We start from the raw sequence: 13,480 nt of genomic DNA on the forward strand, positions 1-13,480 counted from the left end.
ATGTTACTTTCCTTCATGGTAATTGTATGCATAATTTGTAGCTTTTAATTTTGCTTGAGTCTTCCAGGATATTTTGTATATAGTTTATTTTTTTCGATCCTTTCCCTTCACATCCTGGCACACAAGCTGTCACGGGTGATCTATTAGTTTCACACCTGCTTTATGTGGACTAATACTTTTTGCAATGTGATGTATAAGGGAAAAATCCCAAAACTGGAAACAAAACAAATAACTTAAACATTTCCTTCAAGGTCACACGCGCTCAAAAGGCTCATGGGAGCTATATATTTAATGTCACACGAGGTGTGTCTGTTTTCAGGTTTTTTTACTTCAATACCAGAAAAAAATACTTTTGGGCTGAACAGAGTTAGTTTTGTAAGGACTGGAGAAGAAGCCTCTTATAGGAATAGCCCATAATCATAAGAATAACCCCAAAAATTGGCCGCCTAACGCCCACATCTCCATTAGCGCATTGGTTTATTTAAATTGAAAAAAAGAACGAATAAAAGTGAGGTGCAGACAAGTGGGGGGTGGAGCACAGAAGACTGTGACCCGTCCACATGTTGCCAGTGGCTGCAGACGCTGAGCACTGAACACTGGAGCGCAGCGCAGCGCAGCGCAGCGCACCGGACCGAGAGCGCACGGGAACTTGGAGACGAATAGGCTGCAGCTGAAATACTAATCTCTTTAGCCCCATGTTCTAATCATTTCTTCCTTCCCAATTGTTTTTTCTTCTTCTTCTCCTAATCGACTCAATTTACAGTTTTGACATGCTCTGTCCTTTGGGGGCATTTTCGTTGGCTGGCAAGAGCCGGACAGATGCGGCGCGTATGACTTAAGGCGACAGGAGAGAGAGAGAGAGAGAGAGAGAGAGAGAGAGAGAGAGAGAGAGAGAGAGATGGAGACGTTCACGATACACGACATGCTCATGAACTCCACGGACCTCAACAAGATCCTGTGCAATTTCGGGATCAAGAACATTTCGGAGTGCGAGGTCGAACTGGAGCCCTCGCCCGAACACAAAGGTACAGTGGATTCATTATTATTAGTAGGAGTAGTAGTAGAAGTGTGTCACACTGCTATAAAGCGTCCTGTCCAAATTGTGACCAGATATTTAGTGGGGGGGGGGTTTGGTACTAAAATTCCAGCATTTTTTGCAAAGAGAGTGAGTAATGTGGTTTGTTTTTTTTTTGACCCAGTGCGCATTACGCATATGGCTCAGCTCCTCCGTGAAGTTAATTCTACTTCTGTCGTGTGCCATGTTGTCACTGCACACTACAGTTGTGCCAGTGTCAAGCGCACAGAGCTGCCGTCACACATGGCCACAAAATAGAGGATATCACGAGTTTTGTACAGCTCTTTAGAACCAAAGAGAAGGATACAACAGTCGACGAAATCCCACCCATTCTTACTGTAGTGACATTAAGAGTCTGCACACTCCCTTAAGCATCTGCAACTTCAGCTGGCTCATGGGAGATGTGCGTGAATGTGGAGGCTGCGTGCCAGAAAGCGCGAGGGGAACGGATGAGTCAGAGGGAATATTCAGGTCACGTTTTGAGAATGACACAGAGTTTATGTGAGTGTGTCCGTGTGCTCTTGCCTCCTCCTCCTCCTCCCAGACATCAACCAGACAGTGCGGATCGTCCTCTACAGCCTCATCTTCCTCCTCAGCGTGCTGGGCAACAGCCTCATCATCGCCGTGCTGGTGCGGAACCGGCGCATGCGCACCGTCACCAACCTCTTCCTGCTGTCGCTGGCCGTCAGCGACCTGATGGTGTCCCTGGTGTGCGTGCCCTTCACCCTCATCCCCAACCTCATGAGGGACTTCGTCTTTGGCACCGGCATGTGCAAGCTGGTCATGTACTTCATGGGTGAGAGGGGATTTAGGGTGTTGCAGTGCACTCAAGACAGTTTGAGGAAAGTTTGGAAATCTGCAGTCCTTTCTATTCAGGTCCGATAACTTTTGCCCAATTTGCTCGAGTTAAACGTCTCCCACTCTTTCCCCTGGTTGGTCTTCATTTCAAACCCATTCCCACCTCCTAATCCCTCTATCTTTCCCCTCTGCAAAATGCTTCATCTCTCTATGACCCGTGCTGAATTCTTATCATAACCTCTATGGGTTATAGTGTGATGGCACTAGGTTCATTTCCCTGGATGTCTACGGTTTCCTGTTGCTCTAATGCGATGAGCTGCCAAATGAGCTAAAACATGTTGACAGGAAAGTGCTGAGGCCATATTTTTGCAGAAGCCGCCGTTCTCTTTTCCCTGCTGCAACATTTAGGATTTTCTTTTTCCCCCGTGTGCAACCGAGGCTGAAGACTCCTCGGGGTTGTCAAAGAATCACAGCGACATTTTTTAAGTCCCGGGCAAAATGATGGATGGTGCGGAAAAAACATCCAGCCACAACCCAAATGCCACAGGTGTGAATGCCACGGTTAGGAAAACAACACCTGGATATTAATGCAGACTGAAGGCACCTTAAATCTGATTTGGGATCAATCACGTCAATGGTTTTTCTTGAAATTGCATCTTTAAGCTTCACTGTGCAGAAGGAAATTCTCTGAATTATCTCATTTTAAGAATTGTATGTACAAATAGGTCTTCGTGGCATGTAGCGACAAGTGTGAGATGTGGAATAATGTAATCTTTGGATAGCAAAAGAGTCTGGCTATTTCAGTGGGTATGGAAGAGATGCAATTTTAACAATTTGACCTCAATTTGTTTGCAGGATAACTCAAAAGGTTATGGAGGAATTTGCATGAAAATATTCATCAGACATTGGGCTCTCTGCGCTCTCGGAGTGCTCTTGTTAACGTCGTCATTCAACTGTTTAAAAAAAAAACAACCCAGAGGCAAACTCCAGGGGATCTTTTTAAAATGCCGCACCTGAATATACAAGTGCTCGGCACAGTCTGACCTGCTCCTCCGAAGCGCTTTCCTTCCTTTAAAAAAATAGGCTGCAGACTTATTGTAGACAATATTTAGCTGCGTAGCAGAAATCAGATTTCTGAAACACGGTTTCAGCACAGTTTGACGTTTTAGCCAAGTCTGAAGTAAACCGGGCTCTTAACAAGAGGCAGCTTCGTGCCCCACAGAAGCTGATTTAAAAAAAAAAAAAAAAAAATCCTATCCTTGGGTTTGTTTGAAAGGTCAAAGGTCAAAGGTGAGAGGATAATCTGCTCCATAGACCGCAAAGCCGCCAGAGGCAAACCATGTGATTTGTGATATTGAGCCTTTAAATCAAATACATTGCAGGAGAGTTATGTGTTAGTGGCAGTGGACCTTTTCTTTTCTTTTTTCACCAGCAAAGCTAAACTACCGCACCAATTTCTTTTTAAATCATTTTCAAATGAATCCTTTGAACATTCAATATCTGGGGCGACAGACTAAAACAAAACAAACAGCGAAATCATGTTGGATGTGAAAAATGAATGCCACAATGAAACAGAAAAACAATCCGTCCACTTATGGAAGGAATAAATGATCATCTTTCGGTCGTCATATGATTATTGTGTTCCACTTAGTTTCTTTGTTTCATTTGTTTGTATTAGGCTTCGGAGGAGATGATTCAATCGGATCAAGGCCCCTGGCTTTATTCTCCCCAGGTCTCTTCCTCTCGCTCCCAGATTTTCTAAATAAAGTGCAGTCCTTACGGACGCACGCACCTTTTGCTTATATTTCACCTTCATTCAATTACAACTCCGCTGGGTGATTTGATTTTCTCTTTTTTTCCTCCCTCACTTCCCGTCGCTCCTTTCAGCCGTTCGATGGCATCAGGGCGCTCGCCGCCCCCCAGGGTTATCACCTCGTCTGTCCATGTGTCCATCTGTGTCTGCGTCGCTGCTCTACACAGCGGTAACAATAAATGTATTTATGGCCGGTCTTGCTGTTGTCACGCCGTGTGCTAATGATGTCGTGGTAACGGACGGTGCAGGATGCGCTCGGTGTCAACGCTCACTGCGGTCACAATCTGAGGTGACCAAACAGCAACGGGGCCGCGGCATCGCAAGGGGGCCAACAGGGGACACGCTGACACTTTGTGAGGACGCTGACCGCTCGGGCTCATTTGCAGGGCGTGATGATAGTAATATATATATTATGATACCTGATTAATGCGAATATAGTCTTGGTGCTAACTCCACTCTCAGCTCTTTTTTGTTTAATCTGAGAAGAAGGCGGCGGGATGCAAGTCAGTTTAGCTCAGCATTGAAAAAAGTGGAAACTGTCCAAAGCGGCACCTGAAGCTCAATACTCGACATGTCATACGTTTTGTTTGATTGACAGCGAATCCATTTTTCTTCCCCCCCCCCCCCCCCCCACGACTCGTTATGTGCAGGCGTCTCGGTGAGCATTTCCACCTTCAACCTGGTGGCCATCTCCCTGGAGCGCTACAGCGCCATCTGCAACCCGCTGACGTCCCGTGCGTGGCAGACCAAGTCCCACGCCGCCAAGGTCATCACTGCCACGTGGGTGGCCTCCTTCATCCTGATGCTGCCCTACCCCATCTCCAGCGCCCTCAAGCCCTTCACCCGGCTCAACAACAGCACGGGGCACATGTGCCGCCTGGTGTGGCCCAACGACATCATCCAGCAGTCCTGGTGAGGAGAACAGGCGCACCGGTGGTCTCCGACGGTCCCGCCATTGATTTGTTTGGCCCTGGTGCTGCCGGGGAGAGACAAGCCCACCGATTTTTTCATCTCCTCTGATAAAAGTCAAGCATTTTTTTGCCTGTGTTGATTCAAAATGAATGTCGGTTTGCCTCCCCCTCGTCGCAGGTACGTGTCGCTGTTGCTGCTGCTCTTCCTGATTCCCGGGATCGTCATGATGACGGCCTACGGACTCATCTCCATGGAGCTCTACAGGGGCATCAGGTTCGAGCTGTCCAGCCGGAAATCCAGCAGAGGTGAGGAAGTGAGGCACAGCAAATGATCCCACGCCAAAAATTGTTCCCTTTTAAATGAATCACTCTGTATTTTTTTCTTAATGTCGACATATTCCACACCAAAAAAAAAATACCGGACACGGTAAACCAAGTACCCTCAGTACTCACCGACCTCTCCACCATGTCTGTGACTCTCGGCCCCCGGAGCCCATTCATTCCTCACGCAGATGTAAATCTTAAACAAAAAACAATTTGTTTTAGAGATAGACTCGCAATAAAGTTCTTAGATTTTTGACGATGAAACAAATACAAAACATCACCAGGTTATATTCTTAGAGTTTGACCTATGGTATTCATGAGATTATCTTTTTTTTTTCTTACATAAAACATCCCTGGCTTTTGGATGTCCCCCCTCCCTCGATCTTGAGTGACGAGCCCCCAACCTTTATAGCAAAAGGGGGCTTTGCTCCCCGCATTTATTACGCCGCCGATCAAATGGCACGGCCAACATCTTCACTCTTTCCTCTTCACTCTGTGCACCGCGACAGACAGGCAATGCAGCACCAGCAGCGGCAGCATCAAGCCCGGCGACAGCGACGGCTGTTACATGCTGCCGTCGAAGAGGAAGAGCGTCACGCTGGGCGCGGGCAACGCCGCCGGCGCCGGCAGCAAGCCCGTGGCGTTGGGCCGCGTGTGCGGCAGCAGCTCCACCGCCAACCTGATGGCCAAGAAGCGCGTGATCCGCATGCTGCTGGTCATCGTCTTCCTCTTCTTCCTGTGCTGGACCCCCGTGTTCGTGGTGAACGCGTGGCAGGCCTTCGACCGGCGCTCGGCCTACCGCCTGACCGGCGCGCCCATCTCCTTCATCCACCTGCTGTCCTACACCTCGGCCTGCGTCAACCCCATCATCTACTGTTTCATGAACAGGCGCTTCCGCCAGGGCATGCTGGCCACCTTCAGCTGCTGCGTCTGCTTCCGCAAGAGCGGCCCGGGGGGGTCGGCCGGCAGCGCCCCGGCGGACGCGGGCAGAGCGAGGGCGGCGCCCGCGTCCCCCGAGCAGAATGGTCACACCCCGCCGAGCGGAGCCAACACGCGCTTCACCTACACCGGCATCCGCGCGGCAGCCTGGAGCGAGCTGACCTAAACTGGACTGGTGTGTGTGTGTGTGTGTGTGTGTGTGTGTGTGTGTGTGTGTGTGTGTGTGTGTGTGTGTGTGTGTGTGTGTGTGTGTGTGTGTGTGTGTGTGTGTGTGTGTGTGTGTGTGTGTGTGTGTGTGTGTGTGTGTGAGAGGACCGGCCCGAGTTCAAACACTTGTAGGAAATCTGTGGTGTGTTGCTTTGAACGTTTGCCCTCAAAGTGCTTGTAGGACTAGTGCATGAGCAGCCATGTCGCTTCAGCTATAACATGACACGCGGGGAACAATAGTTCAAGCCCGCGGAGCAATAGGGCGGCGCACAGTACGTCCAGTGTCCGGGGTTCGCCAAGTGATGCCTGATACCTCCAAAAGGCCCCTAGCGGCCCCTGGCCTGATGTAGAGAGGGAGTGATGAGGCAGAAGAGCAATTGACGTAGTTGACACACTCTCTTTGAACACGCTGTAGCTGTAGCTCTGCCTCGGCCTCCTGTAACCGTACAGCGATCAAACAGCCTCTCTACTCTTTCCATATCGTTGCGTTGAAATTGTCTTTGACCCACAAACCCTGTGCCCATAAAGAAAAAGAAAAAGAAAAATGAAAACGAAAAACATTTTTGAAACAAAGGTTTTGTAACTCGGGACGTTGTTTCCGGTAAGACACAAAAAAGCCGATATGGACACAGGTATATCCTCCAAGGATGGCGAGGATGAACTTCTGTAACACTCAACTTTGAACTGTGCAAACTCCAGCTACTGATGAAGATCATGTGACATGATCAAAAGGCCCCCACCCCCCCCAAAAACAAACGCTTCTTACTCTCACTACTTACTCTTGTGCCGTTTCCAAGGTCAAGATGCAGCCTTAACGGAGCCCTCTGTAGTTTCCTGTGAAAAAAAGACAAAAGAAAAGTTATGTTTACACGTAGCGTTCCCCTCCAAACCTACATGACAGAATCTGTCGAATGTACTTTCCGCTCTCATCAAAACAAAGCCAGTATTTTCGAGGGCGGCATTATTCACGTCATGTTGTACGGGACCTAGCACCACACTTACCGTAACCCGTGGCTCCAAAGTGCTCCCAAGGTCAAAGACAGGGTCGACACTGAGTGAACCTCTGAAAGGAACAGGGCTTGATGCAGTAGGGAAATGTTCATCATCTGAGAAAACTGATGCCGGGACCATGTCGTGATGCGTTTGACACGAGGCGCTAATGGAGCCGACAGCAATTGAAAAAATATATATATATTTGATTCCGTTTGTGCACTATGGTGGGCTAAGCCAATGACCCCAAATTCCCAAGAGAACCAATTCCTTTTGCACTCATGGATCACAAATATTTGACTGTCTGTATACATAAAAAAAAAGAAAAGATGTGAACAAAAATATAATCATCAAAACTAAACAGGCTTTCATTGAGTCATTTGCGGCGGCGGCAGCTGCCTGTCACGCCGCCATGTAATTCATAACCCCCCCCCGAGCGCACAAACTGTTCCACCGCCTCATCCTTGACCCCCCGGCTTGTTTGTTTGTGTGCTATGGGAACTGGAGCGGCCTTATCGTTTTTGTGGGACCTTAAACACCTGCACCCCCTCCCTCCCTCCCGCCCTCCCTCGGCCCCCCAAGTTTTCCTCAACGACAACAACAACTGCCCACGTTCACCCACCCGATGAGTCATAATGTCAAATATAGAGCAGCGTAAATGTAGCAACTGGCGACCGTTTTTGTTTATTTGCATCGATATATCATAACAATTATTGTTAGGTAAATGTATACTTTACGGTTTGATGCGTCGATGGGAAAAAAAACGCAGGAATTCCAAGTGTTATGTTTCACTGCATGATAATGTGCCTATTTTAAACTGCGGTCCTGTTAAACCTGTGGGTCTATAGATGAATGTAAAAAAACAAAAAAAAACATAACCCCATTGATTTCTTTTTTTTGTTTTAAGTGGTTGTGCGTCTGAAAGCAGTTCTGGGGATGGGATTGTGTTCGCACGCAAGGAAAACCTTTGAATGAGCAACGTGCGGTTGACCATATAAAGAGCTCGAATGCCCAGTGTGCGACTGCGTCTGCCACGGACTCGGGGGCAGAGCGACTCGGAGCTTTTAACGGCTTTAATAAAAGTGGATCTGAAAGGACAGAGGGCATTAGGGCCCAGACAAGTGGCGGCAACGAAAAGGGGGGGGGTGAATCTGCCGGGACTTCTTCCCAGGGATAAGAGCTCCATTTGGGCTCGGTGGAGGCCCCAAGCCCCCGCGGCCACTGGGAAATGTTTACCTGTCACTGGGAGGACAAAATGTTTCTGCGTTACACAAGAGGAGGAGACCTGGGTTATTCATTTGTGATCTTTTCTGCTTCGTTATTTGGGAGTTTAAGTGTAACCCCCCCCCCCAAAAAAAAACGTACCTTGCTTAAAAGCTTCTGTTGACAATTAAAAAAACATACACAAAGCCTGATTTTATATCACTTTTTTTTTTTATTTCTCATTTTTATGCCAATATTGCAAGTTTATTTTTTTCTCCACGTTTTTTGAAATTTTTACTTCTTTTAATGACATACAGATTTTTTGGAGCATGATCTGGCGCTGCAATATGTACAAAAACAAACTAACGTATGTTATTTAAAAAAAAAACAACAACAAAAAAGAAAACAACAACAACAACAAAAAAAAGACCGTCCCCCTGTTTTGACGTTATTGCTAAAATGTTACAAACGGCACAGGTTTTTTCTACCAATCAGCAACCCTTTGAGCACTGAGTATACTACCACAATGACACCTCGGCTTACCACTTACTAGAATAATACACAGATACAGTGAGTGAAAGATAGTGAACGGACGTGGCGGGGAAGGAAGAGAAGAGGGGGAGGAGAGGGGGGGAGATGAAAACGAAAAGAGTGATCCGACTGCAGCGAAAGCTAAGCGTGACGGGCCGCGTGATGAAACGGAGGGAAAAGGGAAAGGGTGGGGGCACGTGCACGAACGTGAGGATGAAAATGTGCGTGAGGAAGGGAAAGAAAGGTCCGCGCTCTGCAGTGCAAACAGCCAAAGGAGTCTGAAGGAGAAGTAAGGCTGAGTGCGACAGAGGTCGGGCTCCACACTCCACAGAATCTTTTTTTTCCCGTTGTTTGTTTTTCGTCGAAAGAAGTTCGTTTTTTTTTTTAAAGCTGCCTCTCACTCTGCCCTGTTCCGTTTAGCAGTGCATGAAAACTACATTATAAAAAAGACATTTGGCATATTAGAGGGTACATACACATTGTTCAGAGCTCATTATAAAAAAAGAAAACAAGAACAGCTGCTTTTGGAAGAGTAAAACAATTATGACCAGACACACGCACGCACGCACACACAGAGAGAAAGACACCGGTTAAGATATTTTTGTAAAAAAGAAAATGCTTCATGAGACAGCAATTATTCTACACCCCCCCCCCCCCCCCCCCTCTGAAAGCTTTTGTCGCCGGGTTAATACAGCGTGTGTTTGAAGAAGGCGTGTCACTTTTTTCTATTTTTTTTTCATTGACCCCTTTTTGACAGTTCGTCATCAAGTTATTCCGCATCCTCCCGAAGTCTCGTTAAACTCCGGATGTTTCAAGAGAAAGAAAAATTTAAACTGTGTTAAAAAAAACAGCTCGGATTGTCAAGGCGACACATTTTGAACATCTAAAAAAAAAAAAAAAGAGAGAGAGAAAGAAGCAATGCATCACCCCCTTTTTATTAGCTTGAGTTAATGTGACAAAGCCGCTCTGCTCAGATTTCGCGTGAGGAGATGGGGAGAGGTGAGGAGATGAGGAGGGGGCCGGGGGGGTTCGGTTCGCCTGAAGGAGGCCACTCAGCATGTAAACAAAAGCCCAAAAATATCCAAGCTTGTGGGGCAGGAGGGGGCACGGGGCAGGGGGGGTGATGCTAATGCAGAGGCCATGTTTAAAAACTCAGGAGCTAGTAGACATTAGAAAAAACACCCGAGTTTTAAAAAGAATCTACAGTTAAGTTGTCGTGATCCAGCAGAGTAAAGGGCTCGGGGGGGAGGGGGCGGACCTGCAGCTCGTCACGAGAGTTTGGCAAAGGAGAAGCGCAAGAAACCCCCCCCCCCCGATGCTACACTTCCACTGCAGCACCGGCCCCTTTGTCGATTGCCGGACCGAACAGGAAGTGGCCTCCTTATTTTAAAAGTCAGAGAAAATACTAAACTCACTCCCAGGCCAACCTAGGCAGCACAGGCTAATAATGCACTTTTCATCTTTTTTTTTTTTCTTTTCTTTTCTTTTGACATAAGACAAAGGGAGACTTTGTACCAATAATTTAAAAAATATCAATATTACAATATAAAACATTTTACATTAACGACGGACAGGTGGGACAATGGGTGGCGAAATTTGGGGCATAACTTAAAATTTATTTTTATTTTTTACATTGAAGGGGGGGGGGGGGGTGCAAGAGAATCCTTTTTTGTTCCTATTTCAAGGTTTTGTTTTGTAAGAATAAAATTCTGAAATACTTCATTAAGCAGACATTCAAGTTACAGTATCGTTGTTGTTGTTCTTTTTGTTTGTTTGTCATTTTTTCCCCGGAAGTGTACAGTTGTACTGTAAAACTAAAAAGACCAAGATCAAGTATTGCCTTTGAACGTTCAAATCCACAATCGCCAGACATTTTTTGGATTCAGGCGGAAGACGAGAAAAATCCAAGTTCGCTTTTCTTTTTTGGAGAGCAGTTTTGAAATGGATCGAGTCTGACTCAATATATCCATTACAGCGACTACAAACGACACACACACACACACACACACACACACACACACACACACACACACACACACACACACACACACACACACACACACACACACACACACACACACACACACACACACACACACACACACACACACACACACACACACACACACACACACACACAGAGATACATTTGCTGGCTGGTGAAGTAGTGCTCAGGCGGACAAAAACGATGAAATGACCTGTACAATATTGCTGTTATGTTTGGAAAATGCACATCTTCAAATCACACACATTTAGAAGGCCTTTACGCGGTCGCCGTCAACAACACGGATGAGTGCAACTACTCGGACAGTGAGTCTCTAATGTACATGCGCTCGTTTTTTCTGCGACGAGAGAATAAAACCACAGGAGGTTTCTTTGAAAAAGAAAAAAGAAAGAAAAGAAGAGGAAGGCTGGAAGGAGCTTTAACAAGCGCTCGTGAGACATTGTACCAAAAGTGAGAAGGTGCCGCAGCAGGAGAATAAAAAACGGGGGTTATTGTACTTGTACACCACAGAGGAAGAAGAAGAAAAGAAGAAGGCAGAGAGAATCCTTCAGAAGGCGGCTTTGCTTTGCTTTGCACGACAAAGGTGGTTTCTGGAGCCGCTCGGAAAGAACCACAACAACGGTGATAAGACACGAGGCGTACGCTCGTTATTTTGTTCTAAAAATGCACAGGTTCTTCCCCAAGGTGAGTAAACAGCAGATAAGAAAACAGGTGAAGTATTTTTTTCTTCTTCTTTGTAACTGGAGTTATCAGTAAGGCCACATCAAATTGAAAAGTGTCTCTTTTTTTGTCTTTTTTTTTTTTTTTTTTGAAAATAAAAACAACCCCAACGCTGGAGTTTAAATGCCACCAGAAACTACGGCGACACACCGGACCGCAGCTCTGAGGAGGAAAAACAAGTTTCACCACGTTGTCTGATACAGTGACTGATAAGAGCGACGGGTACAGGATATCAGATATGTGACTGGTAAGAATATACAGTACTAAGGCTATCCTTTGCAAGTCAAAGACGACGCTTATTACATTAGTTTGGAAATGACAAAAAACGTCTTGGTTTTTTCGTAAACCATGGACATCCAGTTTCTTTCTTTCTCTTTTTGTTTTTTTTCTGCAAACGTTGCTCCATGTGAGATGTACTGATGTGTAGATTTCCCCCGAAACGAAAAGGAGACATAGCGCACGTAAGAGTATTGCAGGCAAGGCAGAGGCGTTGCTTAAAGCTTTTCTTTTTAAAGACTTCATAAAAACCAATGATAAAAAATAGGCCCTCTGAGGTTATTCCCCACTTTAAAAAAACAAAACAAAACAAACAAAACCAAAAACTAACAACCAAGACTTCAGATTTTCTTATTCCTTTTTCTCCCGCACCAACAGAAGACGTGAGAATATCGAAAAGAAAGAGTTCAACCCGAAGGCCGGACGACAAAGCAGGCAGTTCGTAGTAAAGGTCGCGCTAACATACAAGGTTTTGGGATTTTGGACCTCGAAAGAAAAAGGGTGAAAAAAACCAACAAAAAGCCCGAGCTCAGAGGAAGAATAGAAACTATTTGGTAACAAAAGTGTACTATATGTTTTAATGCAAAAAAAGGTATGGAGAAAAATGTACCTTTACTAAAGCTTATACAAGATCCTTGGTCCATAAAAACTATGTTATCGCCACGACTTTTTCGGTGTGTCCCCTCTGCATCCTCGCGCCGCTCCCGCCAACAACAATACATCCAGCGCCCCGTTAGGAATCCACAAATTAATGCAAAAAGAAAAGAACAAGGGAATAGTTATAAAACAAGTGGTGGGAGGAACTGATGGGAGGAGGAGGAGGAGCAAGGCAGCGCAAAAAAATATACTTTCCTTTCGAGACATTTTTTTTTCGTGTGTGTGTGTGTGTGGATGTATTGTTGTTGTGGTTTCCGTTCTCGCAGCCGTAGAAAGGTGCTGGTGCTTCTGAGCCTGCAGGAACTTCACTCCAGAAAACACCAGAAGTGGATGGGCAGGTCCCTAAAGTAACCACAGGAGAAGGGGCGAGGGGGGCGTGCCAAGGAGCGCGTTCGCTTATTCCCGTTGGCGGTCAACGTTTGTGATGTCGCTCCTTCTTCCGATTTCCCCGCCCCCCCTTGCGTTTTGCTCCTTTGTCCCACCGATTTTTTTTTGTTCTTTCCATTTCAGCTTCTTTGTATCCAAAAATTAATACGCAGCGCTTAAGAGTGAGTCAGTTTTTTTTTGTTTATTATTTCCCATAGTCTTTATATACCCGCGGAGTATATTTCCTCTCAAGGCATACTGTATTCGGCAGGCCCCCTGTGTGCGTTAGGAGACCACCGCCGCGGCGGCGGAGGATGACGACGTGACGCCGGCGTTGGAGGTGCTGTTGGGGCCGTAGACGCTGCCGGGGCCGGTGTCCTGGCCGCCGCTCAGCAGGCTGGAGTTCCCCACCCGCAGGATGGCGCCGGCGGCGCTGCAGTGCGGCCGCGGCCCGGGCTCCGGCGTGTAGGTGAAGGTCAGTGTGGTGGAGTAGATGATGCCGTCGTTCCGCACCAGCGTGACGGGCACCTGGACGGGCTGCCGCACCCAGCGCCAGCCCTCGCGGAAGGCGGAGATGTCGGGCACCACGCACAGCATGCTCTCCGCACACCTTCAGAGGGGTTCGGGTGGAGGGAGACACGGGAGATACACTCAGGCTTTTCACA

The 13,480-nt window shown here is 46.9% G+C and overlaps 2 protein-coding genes across 3 annotated transcripts in view; one reads left to right on the forward strand and one right to left on the reverse strand.

Moving 5' to 3' along the window:
- The first annotated feature begins 553 nt into the window (after window positions 1-553).
- Window positions 554-9,701, forward strand: cckar (cholecystokinin A receptor). Its single transcript, XM_035618550.2, has 5 exons — window positions 554-1,025; window positions 1,620-1,871; window positions 4,337-4,598; window positions 4,776-4,903; window positions 5,431-9,701. The coding sequence occupies exons 1-5, from the start codon at window positions 899-901 to the stop codon at window positions 6,024-6,026; spliced, it is 1,365 nt and encodes a 454-aa protein (XP_035474443.1). The 5' UTR covers window positions 554-898; the 3' UTR covers window positions 6,027-9,701.
- The window catches only part of rbpjb (recombination signal binding protein for immunoglobulin kappa J region b), a 43,002-nt gene continuing 37,990 nt past the window's right edge, over window positions 8,469-13,480 (reverse strand). For both annotated transcript variants that reach the window (XM_035618537.2, XM_035618528.2), the window contains exon 11: window positions 8,469-13,425. In XM_035618537.2, the coding sequence (XP_035474430.1) occupies window positions 13,101-13,425 (325 nt within the window). In that variant the 3' untranslated portion in view covers window positions 8,469-13,100. The remainder of the gene's footprint in view (window positions 13,426-13,480) is intronic.

Source organism: Scophthalmus maximus, chromosome 12, assembly GCF_022379125.1.
Source record: "Scophthalmus maximus strain ysfricsl-2021 chromosome 12, ASM2237912v1, whole genome shotgun sequence".
NCBI lineage: Eukaryota > Metazoa > Chordata > Actinopteri > Pleuronectiformes > Scophthalmidae > Scophthalmus > Scophthalmus maximus.

What these genes read in the sequence shown, in the direction of transcription:
- cckar (XM_035618550.2), top strand. Translation starts at nt 899, where the DNA reads ATGGAGACGTTCACGATACACGACATGCTCATGAACTCCACGGACCTC. An exon ending in GCCCTCGCCCGAACACAAAG is followed by an intron (nt 1,026 to 1,619) that starts GTACAGTGGATT and finishes TCCTCCTCCCAG; the next exon opens with ACATCAACCAGACAGTGCGG. An exon ending in GCTGGTCATGTACTTCATGG is followed by an intron (nt 1,872 to 4,336) that starts GTGAGAGGGGAT and finishes CGTTATGTGCAG; the next exon opens with GCGTCTCGGTGAGCATTTCC.